This window comes from Bigelowiella natans, plastid (genome assembly GCF_000002455.1).
Source record: "Bigelowiella natans plastid, complete genome".
Classification (NCBI taxonomy): domain Eukaryota; phylum Cercozoa; class Chlorarachniophyceae; genus Bigelowiella; species Bigelowiella natans.
This window is the reverse complement of record NC_008408.1, coordinates 1-14952: the sequence shown is the minus strand read 5'-3', so window position 1 is coordinate 14952 and position 14952 is coordinate 1. Positions and strand designations below refer to the sequence as shown.

Here is a 14952-nt window from a genome sequence, read left to right as displayed (position 1 = left end):
TATTAGAACTAGAAATTAAAACCTTTTGATTTAGAATTATTTAATTAAGCTGTTATCGAAACTATTTTGTTTTTCAATTCTGCCCGTTTTCCTACTCTATTTCGTAAGAAATAAAGTTTAGATCTTTTAATTTTTGAATGCCTTTTAATAGTAATAGATAAAACTTGTGGTGTAGATAAAGCAAAAACATATTCAATACCAATTCCTTGAAAAATTCTTCGAATAGTTATGATATCCTGTGATTTTTTAGAAATCACAGTTCCTTCATATTGTTGTAGACGTTCTTTACTACCCTCTTTTATTAAAACCTTAACAGTGACAATATCGCCAACGGAAATTTTAGGTCTATCTAACTTTTTTTGAGAGTCTTTAACTTTCAATAATACTTCTGTAGTTAACATTATAAAAAGAAAATATATTTTAACAATAAAAAATTTAACAAAAGCTTTAAATTACCAATTAACTTACAACGTTAGAAACTACTCCAGCTCCAACAGTTCGACCGCCTTCTCGAATAGCAAATCTCATTCCTTTTTCAATAGCAATTGGCTGTACAAGTTCAACTGACATCGTTACACGATCACCAGGAACAACCATTCTCATCTCTGTATTATCTTCATCAGACTTTAATGACTCAATTTTACCAGTTACATCAGTTGTTCTAACATAAAATTGTGGACGGTAACCTTTAAAGAATGGTGTATGACGACCACCTTCTTCTTTAGTTAAAATATAAACTTGAGCATCAAAGCTTACATGAGGAGTAATACTACCTGGCTGAGCAACAACCATTCCTCTTTGAATATCAGCTTTTTGAATACCTCTTAAAAGCATACCTACATTATCTCCTGCAATACTTTCCTGAAGCATTTTTTGAAACATTTCTAAACCAGTTACAGTTGTACTTCTTGTTTCTCTTAATCCTACAATTTCAACAACATCACCAATTTTTACACCTCCACGTTCAACTCTACCTGTAGCAACAGTACCACGTCCAGTAATAGAGAAAACATCTTCAACTGCCATTAAAAAAGGTTTGTCTGTTTCACGCTCGGGAGTAGGAATATATTCATCTACATTATCCATAAGAGTTAAAATTTTATCAACCCAAGGATTACTTCCACGACTCATCTCATCAGTTTCCATTAAGGCTTGTAATGCCATTAAAGCAGATCCTTTAATAATAGGAGTTGAATCGCCTGGAAAATCATAAGTATCTAACATTTCACGAATTTCTAATTCAACTAATTCTAATAATTCTTCATCATCAACCTGATCTTCCTTATTTAAGAATACAACAATACTAGGAACACCTACCTGCTTCGCTAATAATAAATGCTCTTTTGTTTGCGGCATCGGCCCATCTGCACCAGAAACAACTAAAATTGCCCCATCCATTTGCGCAGCTCCTGTAATCATATTTTTAACATAATCAGCGTGACCTGGACAATCTACGTGAGCATAATGACGTGTTTCTGTTTCATACTCAACATGTGCTGTATTAATCGTAATTCCTCTCGCCTTTTCTTCTGGCGCTGAGTCAATATCATCATATTTTTTACCTTTTTTACCACTAACAGAAGCTAAAGCCATAGTAATAGCTGCAGTTAAAGTAGTCTTACCGTGGTCAACATGACCAATTGTACCAATATTAACATGAGGTTTTACTCTTTCAAATTTTTCGCGTGCCATAAAATCTCCTTTTTGTAAGAATTCAATAAATTAATAAATTATAGAATAATATTATAACAATAAGTACTAAAAAACTTAATTATTTAAAAACTTTAATAAACCAGCAATTCTAGACAATTTAATCGCTTTTGATAATTTTCTTTGATTTTTAGGTTTTAAAACAGTTATATACTTTGGTAAAATTTTACCATCTACACTGACAAATTTTTTTAATAAATTAGTATTTTTATAATCAAGATTATAATGTCGTTTGATTTCTAAATTTTTCATAAAGATTAATTTTTAATAAAAAAACAGAATATAAAATAACAAAAATTAAATTAACAAATTAAGAAACTTTCAATTCAGAAAAAGGGACACCTAATTCACGTAATAAAAAAAGACTTTCTTCATTATTACCAGAATTAATTACTATTGAAATATCCATTCCACAAACACTATTAATTTTATCATAATCAATTTCTGGAAACATTAATTGCTCATTTAGACCCAAACTAAAGTTACCACAACCATCAAAACTTTTCTTATCTAAACCACGAAAATCACGTACTCTTGGCAGAGCTAAATTTATTAAACGATCTAAAAAGGCGTACATTTTTTCTCCTCTTAATGTTACAGAAACTCCTACAGGAGATTTTTTTCGTAATTTAAAACTAGCTATAGCTTTTTTAGAATAAGTAACAATCCCTCTTTGTCCTGTAATAACAGATAACTCATCTAAAAAATAATCAAAAGATTTACTATTTTGATGTGATTGACCTAATCCACGATTAATTGTAATTTTCTTTATTGAAGGAATTTGATTTAAATTATTATAAACAAATTTTTCCTTCAATTCAGGGATGACAGTATTTAAATATTTTACTTTTAAACGTTGTTTCATATTCTTTAAAAAGCCTTCGATATACTAAATTATATAGAATTTAACAAATAAATTTACAAATAAACTTAATTTAAATAACCTCAGGTGCTAATGAAACTATTTTCATAAAACTTTTATCACGTAATTCTCTTGCTACAGGACCAAAAATACGTGTTCCCCTTGGATTATTTTCTTTATTAACAATAACTGCAGCATTATCATCAAAACGTATATAAATACCATTTTTTCTTTTTAAACCTTTTCTTGTTCTAACAACAACTGCACGAACAATATCAGACTTTTTTAGAGGAGTATTTGGTATAGCTTCTTTAACTACTCCAATTATAATATCACCTATATTTGAAAGTTGATTACGACCTTTCCCTAAAACTCTTATACAAACTATCTCTTTTGCACCACTATTATCAACAACTTTTACACGAGATTGCGGTTGAACCATTACATTTGTCTCCTTACAAATTAAAACCTAATTCTTAACTTTTTTTATAAATTTTGTTTTAACTGGTAATTTATAAGAAGCAATTCGCATTGCTCCGCGAGCAGTTACCTCTGAAACGCCTAAAATTTCATAAAGCATATTACCAGATCTGACAACTGAAACCCAAAGCTCAGGCGCACCTTTACCCGAACCCATTCTAGTTTCTGGTGGACGGAAAGTAATAGGTTTATCTGGAAATATTCGGATCCATAATTTTCCACCACGTTTAACATAACGAGTAATTGCTCGTCTACCAGCTTCTATTTGTCTAGAAGTAATCCAAGAACAAGTTAAAGCTTGAATTCCAAATTCACCAAAAACGATAGTATTTGAACAATTAGCAGTACCTTTACTTCGAATACGATGATAACGTCGAAATTTTGTTCTCTTTGGACTTAACATATTAAAACCTCCCCACTTAATTTAAACGAGCAACTATTCTCTTTTAACTTTTATTTTTATAAACCCAAACTTTTACACCTAAAAGGCCATATTTTGTTTCAGCTACATCATTATAATATCCAATATTAGCAGTTAATGTTTGTAAAGGAATTCGTCCTTCCCTAACCCACTCGCTTCGTGCCATTTCAATACCATTCAATCGTCCTGAAATTTGGATTTTTACGCCTGCTAAATTTTTTTGTTTTTGTGTTGTATCAAGAATAGTTTTTAAAGCTCTTCTAAAAGGAACACGATTCTCAAGATCATCTATTAAACATTTTGCAATAAAAACAGCATTTGTATTTATGTCAGGAGATTCAATTATATTCACAATAATTTTTGACGAATTATTTACTTTTTTGTTCCCTAAATTAAAAGAAGACACTTGTTTTAATAGAACTCGCTGTAATTGATCGACAATTTTGTTAGATTGTATTTTAATCAGTGGATCAGAATTAGAACCAGATGTATTAAATATGACCTTATTCATTGAAGCAACATAAATATCAATATAGACTTGATCAAACTTTCGATTTATTTTAATATCCGTGATATTAATAGAATCTAAAAGATTTTTTTTATTTTTTGAATTATTTAAAATATTAAAATAATTGAAAATATTTTTTCTAATTAAATAATCTTGAAATAATAATAAAGAATAATCTTTTGGTTTAACAAACCATTTTGACTTATAATTACCATTTAATCCAACACGAAAACCTAAAGGATGTACTTTTTGACCCATAAAAAAATAAAATTAAAAGACTTACTAACGATTAATAGAACATATAACTCAAAAATTTAAGATTTGTGACTTTTAAAAGTACGGGTTGCTGAAAATTCACCAAATTTATGACCTATCATACCATCAGTAACAAAAATAGGAATATGTTTATTTCCATTGTACACAGCAATAACATTTCCAATCATTACAGGAACAATTGTTGATGCCCTTGACCAAGTTAAAATAACTTTTTTTCTATTAAAAAGCTTAACTTTTTTTAATAACTTATTTGATACAAAAGGAATTTTTTTGAAAGAACGTGCCATAATAAAAATTTTATTTAATACAAACAAAATAAAAATTATATACAAACAGTTGTTATTTACGACGAGATAAAATTAATAAATCACTATAACGTTTCGATTTTCTTGTACGTTGTCCTAAAGCGATTCTTCCCCAAGGAGTTACTGGATGTGATCTACCAATAGGAGATCTACCTTCTCCACCACCATGTGGGTGATCAACAGGGTTTTTAACAACACCACGAACATGTGGACGTTTACCTATCCAACGATTTTGACCTGCTTTATATAAAGCTTTTTTACCATTATTTTTTTCACAAATACGACCAATTGTAGCCCAACAATATTTTGAAATGAATCTTACTTCACCTGAAGGTAAACGTAATGTAACATAAGATCCTTCTTTTGCAATGACATTTGCAAAAGTACCGCCAGCACGCGCTAATTTACCACCACAACCAGGATATAACTCTACATTATGAATATCGGTTCCTAAAGGTAAATTTTTTAGTAATAAATGATTACCTAAAGCAATAGGAATTTCAATTCCAGTAAGAACAGAATTACCTGGTTTTAGACCTGTTGGACATAATATTTTTCGAACTTCTCCATCTAAATATTTAATAATACAAGTTTTTGCACTTAAACCTGGAGAATATAAGGTAGATAAAACAACACCAGGGACAAAAACTTTATTTCTTAAATAATCAATATTTTGAGAAAATTTAGTCATTTTTTAGTTTTGATTTCTTTAAAACTAAAGAATTATCTGAGGTAATAATAATATTGTCAATCCAATTTATTAAATTTCTTTTCATTTTGACTTTACTTAAAAATTATCAATATTAAAAATAAATAAACAAAAATTTTTACACAAACTGAATTAATTTACCAGACTCAACTGTTAAAATAACTTTCTTATAGAAACTTTTATAACGCTTTGAAGCACGTGAAAAAGATTTTGGAGATCGACATGTATTGACATTTAATACCTTAATATTGAAAAGCTGTTCAAAAATTTCTTTAATTTGCGTTTTGTTTAAACGTTTATCAACTTTAAAAGTATATTTGTTAGATTCTAATGAATTTATACTTTTTTCAGTTAAAATTTGAAATTGTAGTAAATTAATCATAAACTAATAGATCTATAAATTTTAAAATAAAAAAATATACAAACAAAATTAATATAAATTATCTATTTCTCTTATATTGATAATAAGCTGAAACAAAAAGACCTGCTAAAACACAAGATATAAGACCTAAAATAATTCCAAATAATAAAAGTTCTATCATAATAAAAAGTTATTTAAATTCAAAAAACAATAATATCTAGTTAATATTATAATTTAAAAATAATAATTTTATAAAAAAGAAAAATGAAACCTAAATAAGTTCAATTTTTAATAAAGGGATATAAGTTAATAAAAAAATTGCAGATAAAAGTACTAAAGAAATTACATAAAACATAAAAATCCTCCTTGAATTAAAATTTAATAATAATGAAACTTTTTCCTCGTTTAGAAATTCATTTCAAATAACTGAACTTTTTCGAATTGTTTCTTCTTAAGTACTAAGAAAATTTGTGCTAATAAAATAAATAAAGAAAATAATAATAAACCCTGAACACGAATAGGATTTTGTAAACCTATTTCAGTTTCAGATTGACCAAATCCACCAACGTTCGGATCTGTTGTTAAAGGTTGTTCAGCTTTTACCTGTTGCCCTTCTTGAACAATAATAGTAGCACCAGAGCCAATATTTTCTACAACAGAATTACCATCATTTGTTGTAATTACAACTTCAAATCCTCCATTTTTTGTTGATTTGATTTCTGAAACAACTCCATTTGAAGAAGAAGCAAAAAGATTATTATTACTTTTTTCTCCATTTGGATAAATTTGTCCACGACCACGATTACCTCCCACATAAACAGCAGATTTTAAAAAAGCAGTATTAGGACCATAATCTGGAGATAAAACAGGGAACACTAATTTATCATATTTGTCACCACTTACCGGTCCAACCATAAAAGTACTTTTATTATTATTATTGTAAGGTAAAAACGATAAACCAGCTGTCTTTTTCTTTAATGATTCAGATAAACGATCTACTGGTGCTAAAGTAAACCCTTCTGGAAGAATAAGAATTGCTCCAATATTTAAACCAAATTTTGATCCTTGACCACTAACTTGTTTAACAGTTTTATCATAAGGAACTTTAATAACAGCTTCAAATACAGTATTTGGGAAAACTGATTGAGGAACTGATAATTCTACAGGTTTTTGAGCTAAATGACAATATGAACAAGCAATTCTACCACTTACCTCACGTGGTGATGAAAAATATTGTTTAGCAAAAATAGGATATGCTTGTGCCGATTGACTGAAAAAACAAAGAACAAAAAAAGAAAAAATAAATGTTTTCAAGTTTAAAAAAAAGTTTTTAGATAAATACATTTTACAACTTTTAATAGCTACAAATTCATAAAAAAAAATATCATAAACAATAAGAATCCTAGCTACATATTTTGAGACTTGGGCCAAGCTGGATTTGAACCAGCGTAGGCATAAACCAATGGATTTACAATCCATCCCCATTAACCACTCGGGCATTGACCCTTTTTTAAATTAAAGTTAAGCCTAGTAGGATTCGAACCTACATTAGAAACTTAGAAGGTTTCTGTCCTATCCATTAGACGATAGGCTCAACAAGAATAATATACAAATATATTTTAACAGATATTAGAGATTAGAACAAATTGAATTTAACAGAAATGAATTTTAAGCGGTTAAATCTGAATACCCAAAAATATCTTTAAAAATTGTTACGATATTTTGTGATGAGTCTATAGATTCAAGAGGGTTCTTTTTTAATCTGTGAGTTAAACATAAAGACATAATCGTAAAAACATCTTTATCTAATACAGTTTTTCTTGAATTTAAAGCAACAAAAGCTTTAACTGCTCTATTAGTAACAATATCACCACGAAGACCATCAATGTTTAAATTTGAACATAATTCAGCAATATTAACTTTATATTGATAATCAATTTTAATATCTTTTAACGATCCTTGAGCATTTACAATTCTATTTTTTAAGAAATCTTGTAAATATTCATAATTTTTTAGAAAACTCTCAGCAGACTTATCAAAATTTGAACGTCTTTCTACAATTTTAACACGAGAAAGAGGATCTTTAATTGTTTTAATTCTAACATGCATTCCAAAACGATCCAATAATTGAGGACGTAATTCGCCTTCTTCGGGATTACCAGAACCTATTAAAATAAATCTTGCTGGGTGAACAATAGAAATACCTTCACGTTCTACAGTATTCCAACCACCAGCAGCTGAATCTAATAAAATATCAACTAAATGATCATCTAATAAATTAACTTCATCTACATATAAAATTCCTCGATTAGCTTTTGCTAACAATCCCGGTTCAAAAGCTTTTGTTCCATCAATTAAGGCTTTTTCAATATCAATTGTTCCACAAACTCTATCTTCTGTTGCTCCTAAAGGTAAATCAACCATTGGTGTTTTTATTGAAGTTGTATAAATTTTTTCACCAGATTTTTTAGCTTCTTTAACTTCTTGACTCATTAAATCGTAGTCAATTGGATCTGAATTGAAAGGGTCTTCACTAACAACTTGTATGTTTGGTAGTAAATCAACTAAAGATCTTACTATCGTAGACTTACCAGTACCTCGGTCACCCATACTCATTACTCCACCAATTTTTGGATCAATAACATTGAGTATTAATGCCAGTTTCATATTAGTTTGTCCTATTAAAGCAGTGAAAGGAAAAGCTTGTCTTACTTTAAGTGTTTCACAATTTACATCAATTAAGAAACTTTTATTATATTTTTTCATAAAAAGTAATTTTATTATATGTTTTTCTTATTTTCAATTAAATTTAACGACGTTTGTGAATCTAATTTATTAGATTCAGCAATGAGGATAGAGGGACTTGAACCCTCAAGGTTTAATAAACCAATGGATTTTAAGTCCATCGCGTCTACCAATTCCGCCATATCCTCATAAATAATCCTATTAAGGTATATCATGTAATATACCTTAATAGAATTATTAAAATTAAATAATCTTTATTTCCATTAATCTAATGGCTTTAAAGATAAAACAGGTTCATCATCACGATCAATACCTTTTTCAAAACCAGCTGCAGCTGCTCTAGCACGACCAGCATGCCAGAAATGGCCAATAAAAAAGAAAAAACCTAAAACGAAATGACTAGTAGCTAACCAACTACGCGGACTAACAAAGTTAACAGCATTAATTTCAGTTGCTACACCCCCAACAGAGTTTAATGAACCTAATGGCGCATGAGTCATGTACTCAGCGGCACGACGTTCTTGCCAAGGTTGAATATCATTTTTTAGTTTATTTAAATCTAAACCATTTGGACCTCTTAAAGGCTCTAACCAAGGACCACGGAAATCCCAGAAACGCATAGTTTCACCACCAAAAATGATTTCTCCTGTAGGAGAACGCATTAAGTACTTACCTAGACCTGTAGGACCTTGTGCAGAAGCAACATTAGCTCCTAAACGCTGGTCACGAACTAAGAAAGTAAAAGCTTGAGATTGCGAAGCTTCTGGACCTGTTGGACCATAGAACTCACTAGGATATGCTGTATTGTTAAACCAAGACATACAACAAGCAATGAAACCCATAAGAGAAATAGCAGCTAAACTGTAAGATAAGTAAGCTTCTCCAGACCAAACAAAAGCACGACGTGCCCAAGGCCAAGGTTTAGTTGTAATGTGCCAAATACCACCAAAGATTTCTAGTGTACCAATCCAAATATGACCACCAATAATATCTTCCATGTTATCAACACTAACAATCCAACCATCACCACCAAAAGGTGATTTTAATAAATAACCAAAAATAGTAGCAGGACTAATAGTTGCGTCAGTAATTAAACGAACGTCACCACCTCCAGGAGCCCAAGTATCATAAACACCACCGAAATATGAAGCTTTTAAAACTAATAACCAAGATCCTAATCCTAAAAGGATTAAATGAATACCTAAAATAGTTGTCATTTTGTTTTTGTCTTTCCAAACATAACCAAAGAAAGGAAAAGATTCTTCTAGTGTCTCAGGTCCTAAAATTGAGTGGTAAATACCTCCAAAACCTAAAACAGCTGATGAGATTAAATGAACTACACCTGAAACAAAGTATGGAAAAGTATCAATAACTTCTCCACCAGGACCTACACCATAACCTAATGTAGCTAAGTGTGGTAATAAAATTAAACCTTGTTCATACATTGGTTTTTCTGGAATAAAATGAGCAACTTCAAATAAATTCATTGCTCCAGCCCAAAAAACAATTAATCCAGCATGAGCTACATGAGCTCCTAAAAGTTTACCAGAAAGATTAATTAATCGAGCATTTCCAGACCACCAAGCAAAACCTGTTGTTTCTTGATCACGACCACCAGTAACTAAAGTACCATTAAAGAGCGTTTCCACGTGGTAATACCTCCTCAGGGAATACAATCTTCTCGTGCGGTTGATCTTGTGCAACCATCCAAGCTCTAATACCTTCATTTAATAAAATATTCTTAGTATAGAAAGTTTCAAATTCAGGATCTTCAGCAGCACGGATTTCTTGAGAAACAAAATCATAAGCCCTTAAATTTAAAGCTAATCCTACAACACCTAATGCACTCATCCATAAACCAGTTACAGGAACGAATAACATAAAGAAATGTAACCAACGCTTATTTGAAAAAGCTACACCGAAAATCTGTGACCAGAATCTATTTGCTGTAACCATTGAATATGTTTCTTCTTGCTGAGTTGGGTTAAATGCTCTGAAAGTATTTGCACCATCACCATCTTCAAATAATGTATTTTCAACAGTAGCTCCGTGAATAGCACAAAGAAGAGCTGCACCTAATACACCAGCAACACCCATCATGTGGAAAGGATTTAATGTCCAGTTATGGAAACCTTGGAAGAAAAGAATAAAACGGAATATTGCAGCAACACCAAAACTAGGTGCAAAGAACCAACCTGATTGTCCTAAAGGATAAATAAGAAAAACAGAAACAAAAACAGAAATTGGACCAGAAAATGCAATGGCATTATATGGACGTAATCGTACAGATTGAGCAATTTCAAATTGACGAAGCATGAAACCAATTAATGCAAAAGAACCGTGAAGTGCTACAAATGGCCATAAACCACCTAATTGACACCAACGTGTAAAGTTTCCTTGTGCTTCTAATCCCCATAAGAATAATAAAGAATGTCCAACAGCATTAGAAGGAGTTGAAACTGCTGCTGTTAAAAAATTACATCCTTCTAAATATGAACTAGCTAAACCATGTGTATACCAAGAAGTAACGAAAGTTGTTCCTGTTAACCATCCACCTAGAGCTAAATAAGCACAAGGGAAAAGTAATAAGCCAGACCATCCAATAAAAACGAATCGATCACGTCTTAACCAGTCATCAATAATATCAAATACACCGCGTTCTTCTTCAGCTTTACCTATTGCTATTGTCATGATATTTAAACACAAAATAAAATCACTTATTATCACCTAATTAATTAATAAAAATTTTTTAATTTATAACAATTAAAAACTTTAAAAATTAATGAAAAACTCTTTTCTACTAAAAAAATTTTTATTTCATGAATACTATAATCTATACAAAATAAAACTAAAAATTTAAGACGCTTCTAATATATTTCTTAACACATTTTCCTCATCCTTTGTAAAATCTTTAGTTGATAAGATAACATCCCCGAATTTTGATTTTTCATTTTTTAAAGATTCTGTTAAAGAAGTGATATAACTTGGAATATTTTCAATCGAAACTTTATCTAAATATCCATTTGTTCCTGCAAAAATAATACCAACTTGGTTCTCTAATGAAAGTGGAGAATATTGTGGTTGTTTTAAAATTTCTCTTAAACGCTTTCCTCTTGCTAATTGATTCTGAGTTGCTTGATCTAAATCTGATGCAAATTGAGAAAAAGCTTCTAATTCAGCAAATTGAGCTAATTCTAATTTTAATTTACCAGCAACACGCTTCATAGCTTTTGGTTGAGCTGCAGAACCTACACGAGAAACTGAAATACCAACATTAATTGCAGGTCTGAAACCAGCATTAAAAATATCAGATGATAAGAAAATTTGACCATCAGTAATACTAATAACATTTGTTGGAATATAAGCAGAAACATCCCCTTCTTGAGTTTCTACAATAGGAAGAGCCGTTAAACTACCACCACCTAAACTGTCGCTAAGCTTTGCTGCACGTTCTAATAATCGAGAATGTAAATAAAAAACATCACCAGGATAAGCTTCACGTCCAGGAGGTCTTCTTAATAAAAGTGACATTTCACGGTAAGCTTGAGCTTGCTTTGATAAATCATCATAAACAACAAGAGCATGACTTCCATTATACATGAAATATTCAGCTAACGCTGTACCACTATAAGGTGCAATATATTGCATTGTAGCAGTAGTATCTGCAGCTGCTGAAACTAAGATAGTATAATCTAAAGCACCTTTATCTTGTAGGGTAGTTACTACCTGAGCAATAGACGATGACTTTTGTCCAACAGCAACATAAACACATTTAACATCTTTACCTTTTTGATTTAAGATAGTATCAATAGCTACAGCTGTTTTTCCTGTTTGTCTATCACCAATAATTAATTCACGTTGTCCTCGCCCAATGGGAATCATAGCATCAATAGCAGTAATACCAGTTTGTAAAGGTTCATAAACAGAACGTCTATCTACAATCCCAGGAGCAGGAGGTTCAATTAATCGTGTTTGTGAAGAAACAATATCACCTTTTCCATCAATAGGATTAGCTAATGAGTCTACAATACGACCTAAAAATTTATCTCCTACAGGTACCTCTCCAATTTTACCAGTACCTTTAACAATCATACCTTCTTGTATTAAAGTACAATCACCTAATAAAACAACACCAATATTATTTTTTTCTAAGTTAAAAGCAATTCCAACACTTCCTTCTTCGAAAAGAAGAAGTTCACCAGCCATAGCTCCTTGTAAACCAAAAACTCTTACAATCCCATCTCCAACTTTAAAAACAACTCCAACATTATTTAATTTTAATTCAGAATTATAATTTTGAATTCTATAACGAATTAAAGAACAAATTTCATCTGTAGCAATATTTAACATAAACAATATCCTTCTTAAAACAAAGTATCAATATAAATTGAAAAATAATAATTACAATTAATGTAATCAAAAAAAACAATAAAGTCTCTATTAATGATAAAAATTTTAAATTTAATTTTATTCATAAATTAACTATAATTTAATGTTCTTTTTTTATCTTTTAAAAGATAAAAAAAGAACATTAAATTATAGTTAATTTAAACGTTTTAGATAACTGTACGTTATAGCTTTCTTTTTATTAGAAAAATTACCAGATTTTTTAAATGCAGACGCTAAATTTATATATAAAGTATCAAATGTTTTTGAAATTGTAGTATCATAAACATCTGATAAAACTTTTTTAGTTTGACCTTCAATAGAATCTTTTTGTAAAGATTGTAATTGAGTTAAATAAGATTGAACTTGTTCTAATAATGTTTGTTTTCTAGTTTTAAAATAAGAAAATCTTGAACTATAAACATTTTCAACCTCAGTTTGAGTCAATTCTAATTTTGATTTAACTTCTACTAATTTATTTTTAACAATATAAACTTTCTTATTAGAATTTTGTAAACTATCAATAATTGTTTGTTTTCGATTTTCTAATGTATCACTTAGAGCTTCACCTAAAAAACGAATAACTACAAATAAAACAATTGAAAGATTAATTATATTAGTATCAAACAAATCCGTATTTATTTCAAAAGAGTCTTGAAAGCTATTATTAAAAAGAAATAAATCATTCATATTTTTATTAAATTTTATAAATTTTCTTAAAATATAGCATTATATTTTTGAAATGATAAAGTAAAAATGCAATCAGTATGATTGCAAAATAAATTGTAATCTATTTATTATTTTTTTTAATAAATTACGAAAAAGGGTTAGCAAATAATAAAACTAAAGCAACAACAAGACCATAAATAGTTAAAGACTCCATAAAAGCGAAACTTAATAATAAAGCTCCTCTAATTTTACCTTCAGCTTCAGGTTGACGAGCAATTCCTTCAACAGCATAACCAGCTGCTGTTCCTTGACCGATACCAGGACCAATTGCAGCAAGACCAATAGCTAAACCTGCAGCAACAACTGAACTAGCAGAAATTAATGGGTTCATAATAAACAATTTCCTTCAAAATAATATTTAATAATTTACAGTTCTAAAGCATTTAAAAACATTTCACTTTAAATAGATTTTATAAACGTAACTTTTTGATAATTGTCGTTTTATCTAAATTGAATTAGTTATTCAATTAATGATGATCTTCAACAGACTCTCCAATATAAGCACCAGCTAATGTAGAAAAAACTAAAGCTTGAATTGCACTTGTAAAAAGACCTAATAGCATAAGGGGAACTGGAACAAAAAGAGGTACCAGCGACACTAAAACAGCAATAACTAATTCATCAGCTAAAAGATTTCCAAAAAGACGGAAACTTAAAGAAAGTGGCTTTGTAAAATCTTCTAATACATTAATCGGTAATAAAAAAGGTGTTGGTTGAACATAACGTCCAAAATAAGAAATTCCTTTTTTACTAATACCTGCATAAAAATAAGAGAATGAAGTTAAAAGTGCTAAAGCTACTGTTGTATTAATATCATTTGTTGGTGCTGCCAATTCACCATTAGGTAATTCTAGAAGTTTCCAAGGAAGTAAAGCACCACCCCAATTTGAAACAAAAATGAAAAGGAAAACTGCTCCTAAAAAAGGAACCCAATTTAAATAGTCTTCTTTTCCAACTTGCGTTCTTGCAAGATCTAAAATAAATTCAGTAACAAATTCTGCCAAATTCTGAAAACTCTTGGCTAAAGGAATTTTCTTCATGTTCAAATTAGAAAGAAATGCTATAATCATAATTAATGATATAACAAACCAAGATGTCATAAGTGTTTGTCCATGAACCTGAAAATTACTAATTTGCCAATAATAATGTTGTCCAACTGATATCTCTGATAATTGATAAAAATCTTTATAATAAAAAAAGTTCATAAAATATTATATATTCCTTCGGATGTCTGCTTTATTTTTAAGTTCTTTGTTATTAAGAATTCTTGTTTTATCTAACCAAAATTATAATGACTTAGTTAATAGATTATTTATAATTATAAATAAAAGGCGGATGTAGCCAAGTGGTAAGGCACTGGGTTGTGATTCCATTATTCGCGGGTTCGAGCCCCGTCATTCGCCCTAAGTTTTAAATAGAAAAGTATATAATTTATATTAATAAGAAAGATAAAAATTTAT

General features: G+C 29.7%; 19 protein-coding genes and 4 non-coding genes across 23 annotated transcripts; 1 reads left to right on the top strand and 22 right to left on the bottom strand. All coding sequences in view use genetic code 11, as the record gives it.

Moving 5' to 3' along the window:
- Nucleotides 1-44: 44 nt before the first annotated feature.
- On the bottom strand, nt 45-401 carry rpl19 (50S ribosomal protein L19). Its single transcript has one exon. It carries the CDS (start codon nt 399-401, stop codon nt 45-47), a length of 357 nt encoding a protein of 118 aa, YP_778574.1.
- A 58-nt stretch (nt 402-459) lies between these two features.
- tufA (elongation factor Tu) lies at nt 460-1692 on the bottom strand. The gene has a single exon. It carries the CDS (start codon nt 1690-1692, stop codon nt 460-462), a length of 1233 nt encoding a protein of 410 aa, YP_778573.1.
- Nucleotides 1693-1767: 75 nt separating this feature from the next.
- On the bottom strand, nt 1768-1962 carry rps18 (50S ribosomal protein S18). Its single transcript has one exon. The coding sequence runs from the start codon at nt 1960-1962 to the stop codon at nt 1768-1770; it is 195 nt and encodes a 64-aa protein (YP_778572.1).
- A 58-nt stretch (nt 1963-2020) lies between these two features.
- rpl5 (50S ribosomal protein L5) lies at nt 2021-2575 on the bottom strand. Its single transcript has one exon. It carries the CDS (start codon nt 2573-2575, stop codon nt 2021-2023), a length of 555 nt encoding a protein of 184 aa, YP_778571.1.
- A 70-nt stretch (nt 2576-2645) lies between these two features.
- rpl14 (50S ribosomal protein L14) lies at nt 2646-3014 on the bottom strand. The gene has a single exon. It carries the CDS (start codon nt 3012-3014, stop codon nt 2646-2648), a length of 369 nt encoding a protein of 122 aa, YP_778570.1.
- A 27-nt stretch (nt 3015-3041) lies between these two features.
- Nucleotides 3042-3455, bottom strand: rpl16 (50S ribosomal protein L16). Its single transcript has one exon. It carries the CDS (start codon nt 3453-3455, stop codon nt 3042-3044), a length of 414 nt encoding a protein of 137 aa, YP_778569.1.
- Nucleotides 3456-3498: 43 nt separating this feature from the next.
- rps3 (30S ribosomal protein S3) lies at nt 3499-4239 on the bottom strand. The gene has a single exon. The coding sequence runs from the start codon at nt 4237-4239 to the stop codon at nt 3499-3501; it is 741 nt and encodes a 246-aa protein (YP_778568.1).
- Nucleotides 4240-4295: 56 nt separating this feature from the next.
- rps19 (30S ribosomal protein S19) lies at nt 4296-4544 on the bottom strand. Its single transcript has one exon. It carries the CDS (start codon nt 4542-4544, stop codon nt 4296-4298), a length of 249 nt encoding a protein of 82 aa, YP_778567.1.
- A 52-nt stretch (nt 4545-4596) lies between these two features.
- Nucleotides 4597-5253, bottom strand: rpl2 (50S ribosomal protein L2). The gene has a single exon. The coding sequence runs from the start codon at nt 5251-5253 to the stop codon at nt 4597-4599; it is 657 nt and encodes a 218-aa protein (YP_778566.1).
- Nucleotides 5254-5389: 136 nt separating this feature from the next.
- Nucleotides 5390-5653, bottom strand: rpl23 (50S ribosomal protein L23). The gene has a single exon. It carries the CDS (start codon nt 5651-5653, stop codon nt 5390-5392), a length of 264 nt encoding a protein of 87 aa, YP_778565.1.
- A 58-nt stretch (nt 5654-5711) lies between these two features.
- petG (cytochrome b6-F) lies at nt 5712-5813 on the bottom strand. Its single transcript has one exon. The coding sequence runs from the start codon at nt 5811-5813 to the stop codon at nt 5712-5714; it is 102 nt and encodes a 33-aa protein (YP_778564.1).
- Nucleotides 5814-6037: 224 nt separating this feature from the next.
- On the bottom strand, nt 6038-6976 carry petA (apocytochrome F). The gene has a single exon. It carries the CDS (start codon nt 6974-6976, stop codon nt 6038-6040), a length of 939 nt encoding a protein of 312 aa, YP_778563.1.
- Nucleotides 6977-7055: 79 nt separating this feature from the next.
- On the bottom strand, nt 7056-7138 carry trnY(GUA). Its single transcript has one exon. It is a non-coding gene; the product is annotated as a tRNA-Tyr (tRNA).
- A 16-nt stretch (nt 7139-7154) lies between these two features.
- trnR(UCU) lies at nt 7155-7226 on the bottom strand. Its single transcript has one exon. It is a non-coding gene; the product is annotated as a tRNA-Arg (tRNA).
- Nucleotides 7227-7300: 74 nt separating this feature from the next.
- Nucleotides 7301-8398, bottom strand: chlI (Mg-protoporphyrin IX). Its single transcript has one exon. The coding sequence runs from the start codon at nt 8396-8398 to the stop codon at nt 7301-7303; it is 1098 nt and encodes a 365-aa protein (YP_778562.1).
- Nucleotides 8399-8480: 82 nt separating this feature from the next.
- On the bottom strand, nt 8481-8565 carry trnL(UAA). The gene has a single exon. It is a non-coding gene; the product is annotated as a tRNA-Leu (tRNA).
- A 75-nt stretch (nt 8566-8640) lies between these two features.
- On the bottom strand, nt 8641-10026 carry psbC (photosystem II 43 kDa protein). Its single transcript has one exon. The coding sequence runs from the start codon at nt 10024-10026 to the stop codon at nt 8641-8643; it is 1386 nt and encodes a 461-aa protein (YP_778561.2).
- On the bottom strand, nt 10010-11068 carry psbD (photosystem II D2 protein). Its single transcript has one exon. It carries the CDS (start codon nt 11066-11068, stop codon nt 10010-10012), a length of 1059 nt encoding a protein of 352 aa, YP_778560.1.
- A 165-nt stretch (nt 11069-11233) lies between these two features.
- On the bottom strand, nt 11234-12727 carry atpA (ATP synthase CF1 alpha chain). The gene has a single exon. The coding sequence runs from the start codon at nt 12725-12727 to the stop codon at nt 11234-11236; it is 1494 nt and encodes a 497-aa protein (YP_778559.1).
- A 192-nt stretch (nt 12728-12919) lies between these two features.
- On the bottom strand, nt 12920-13453 carry atpF (ATP synthase CF0 B chain subunit I). Its single transcript has one exon. It carries the CDS (start codon nt 13451-13453, stop codon nt 12920-12922), a length of 534 nt encoding a protein of 177 aa, YP_778558.1.
- Nucleotides 13454-13577: 124 nt separating this feature from the next.
- On the bottom strand, nt 13578-13823 carry atpH (ATP synthase CF0 C chain). The gene has a single exon. It carries the CDS (start codon nt 13821-13823, stop codon nt 13578-13580), a length of 246 nt encoding a protein of 81 aa, YP_778557.1.
- Nucleotides 13824-13959: 136 nt separating this feature from the next.
- On the bottom strand, nt 13960-14697 carry atpI (ATP synthase CF0 A chain). Its single transcript has one exon. It carries the CDS (start codon nt 14695-14697, stop codon nt 13960-13962), a length of 738 nt encoding a protein of 245 aa, YP_778556.1.
- Nucleotides 14698-14823: 126 nt separating this feature from the next.
- trnH(GUG) lies at nt 14824-14895 on the top strand. The gene has a single exon. It is a non-coding gene; the product is annotated as a tRNA-His (tRNA).
- The last annotated feature ends 57 nt before the right edge of the window (nt 14896-14952 follow it).